Here is a 2,003-nt window from a genome sequence, read left to right as displayed (position 1 = left end):
AGACTGCACTACACAGGCAGCACACTAGGGTTTAACACACAGCCCGTGAGTAACGAGTTTACCCACTTCTGGAAAATCTGCATATTCACGAGTGTTTTACTTCATTAGACACAACGTGCATTTAATACATATTATAATTATATTAACTGCAGTGAAATAATTCGTAATGTTTAATCATACTATTTTATATTTCTGTCATTTATAGCATTTATATAATAACAATATATGCATATACATATTTTATAAATTAATATATATTAATTTATATTAAAAAAAGAAAATTAAGTCTCTTTTATTTTGTCACGGTGTTAAGTTTCCTGTGTTGTGTTCATAATCATAAGCCTGTCTGTTTCCGTCACACAGATCTCTTCAGTAATAAACATTCATCAGTCACAAAACTACAACCTGAAGATCGTCACTTCATCAGGAAAAATCATCTCATGTCTCCATATAAACTTATATAATTAGCGGCTATCTAAGCACATGCAGTGATTAATAAAACCTTTTATTCCATAAAAACAATTTAAAAAAGAATAATAAATTTCTGAGACGGGGGTTTTGTCATTTTTTTTTATTAGTTTTTGTTGATTCAGATAGGTCTATATAGCTTTCATTTCATTTTATTATTATATGTATTATTTATACATACTTTGGCTTCTTTAATATGAACTGTCAGATTAATAAACATAATTGTATGATTATTAAAACATAACATAATTTATGAAATAACAACAAAATAAGGTCTTATTATATTAGCGTTTAATAACGTTCAATTATAGCTTTTTATTATTAGTAGTACATCAAAATGAGAAATATTGCCTCGAAACTGGCTGAAGTAAAATAAGTTCCATCACAATGTAGTGTACTGTAATAATACTTTAATAATGCCACAAGAACGAAGAGGTGTTATTCGTGGTATCATATAAACGGCGGATATGAAGTTTAGCTAGAAGTAATAATAGGTTAATAATAAAATACTGATTAATTTTAATCGCTCAAATGCCGCATGTGACCATAGCATGTGACGCTGCAGACTGACGCAAGACCCGCGCTGACGCCTCTGGGCCACCGTACGCCGCGAGGGGCGTGGCCTCCTCCCTGACCTTCTGAAGGACGAGCGCTTCAGCCAATCAGCGCGGCGCTGCAGCACGAGCGGGCAGTGCGCGTGCGCAGAGCGCGGCGTGACACTCGTGCAGTGGAAGTGTGTGACCGGTGATCCCGGTTCATCAGTGTGTGTCTGTCCGTGGATCATGTCGTGGCTCTTCGGGCTCGGTCGAGGTCAGAGCGGCACTCCGCCAGACGCTCCGGTTCCGCCCGCTCCTCCTCCTCCTCCCGCGGCCGGCGGCTCCGGTTCCGGTTCGGGCGACAGACCCAAGGACAAATGGAGCAACTTCGACCCGACGGGGCTGGAGCGCGCGGCGCAGGCGGCCAAAGAGCTGGACCGATCGCGTGAGTATCATGTGAAGGGCACTGGGACAGAGGTCAGAGGTCAGAGCTGGTGTAGTGATGTGTGACCCCTGTGACCGCAGGTCACGCCAAAGACGCACTGGACCTGGCGCGCATGCAGGAGCAGACCGTGCAGCTGGAGCACCAGGGCAGAATCAAGGTAAGATCCGGGTCACACTGAGTCCAGATCACCACACAGAGTCCAGATCACCACACAGAGTCCAGATCACCACACAGAGTCCAGATCACCACACTGAGTCCAGATCACCACACAGAGTCCAGATCACCTCACAGAGTCCAGATCACCACACAGAGTCCAGATCACCACACAGAGTCCAGATCACCACACAGAGTCCAGATCACCACACTGAGTCCAGATCACCACACTGAGTCCAGATCACCACACTGAGTCCAGATCACCACACAGAGTCCAGATCACCACACTGAGAGCAGCTGTCAGGAAGAGAAATGATGCTGATGCTGATGAAATGTTCACACAGTCAGATTTATGAGAGAGGAACAATTTAAAGGGACAGTTCACCCAAAAATGAAAATGA

At 43.3% G+C, this 2,003-nt stretch overlaps 1 protein-coding gene across 1 annotated transcript in view; it reads left to right on the top strand.

The window, feature by feature from the left end:
* Positions 1-1,159: 1,159 nt before the first annotated feature.
* The window catches only part of LOC113076628 (ATPase family AAA domain-containing protein 3-like), an 8,174-nt gene continuing 7,330 nt past the window's right edge, over positions 1,160-2,003 (top strand). Inside the window, exons 1-2 of the mRNA XM_026249319.1 lie at positions 1,160-1,449; positions 1,530-1,606. Of these exons, the coding sequence (XP_026105104.1) occupies positions 1,251-1,449; positions 1,530-1,606 (276 nt within the window). The 5' untranslated portion in view covers positions 1,160-1,250. The remainder of the gene's footprint in view (positions 1,450-1,529; positions 1,607-2,003) is intronic.

The sequence above is a fragment of the Carassius auratus genome, unplaced genomic scaffold (genome assembly GCF_003368295.1).
Source record: "Carassius auratus strain Wakin unplaced genomic scaffold, ASM336829v1 scaf_tig00020840, whole genome shotgun sequence".
NCBI classification, from domain to species: Eukaryota; Metazoa; Chordata; class Actinopteri; order Cypriniformes; family Cyprinidae; genus Carassius; species Carassius auratus.
This window is presented reverse-complemented; position numbering and strand designations above follow the sequence as displayed.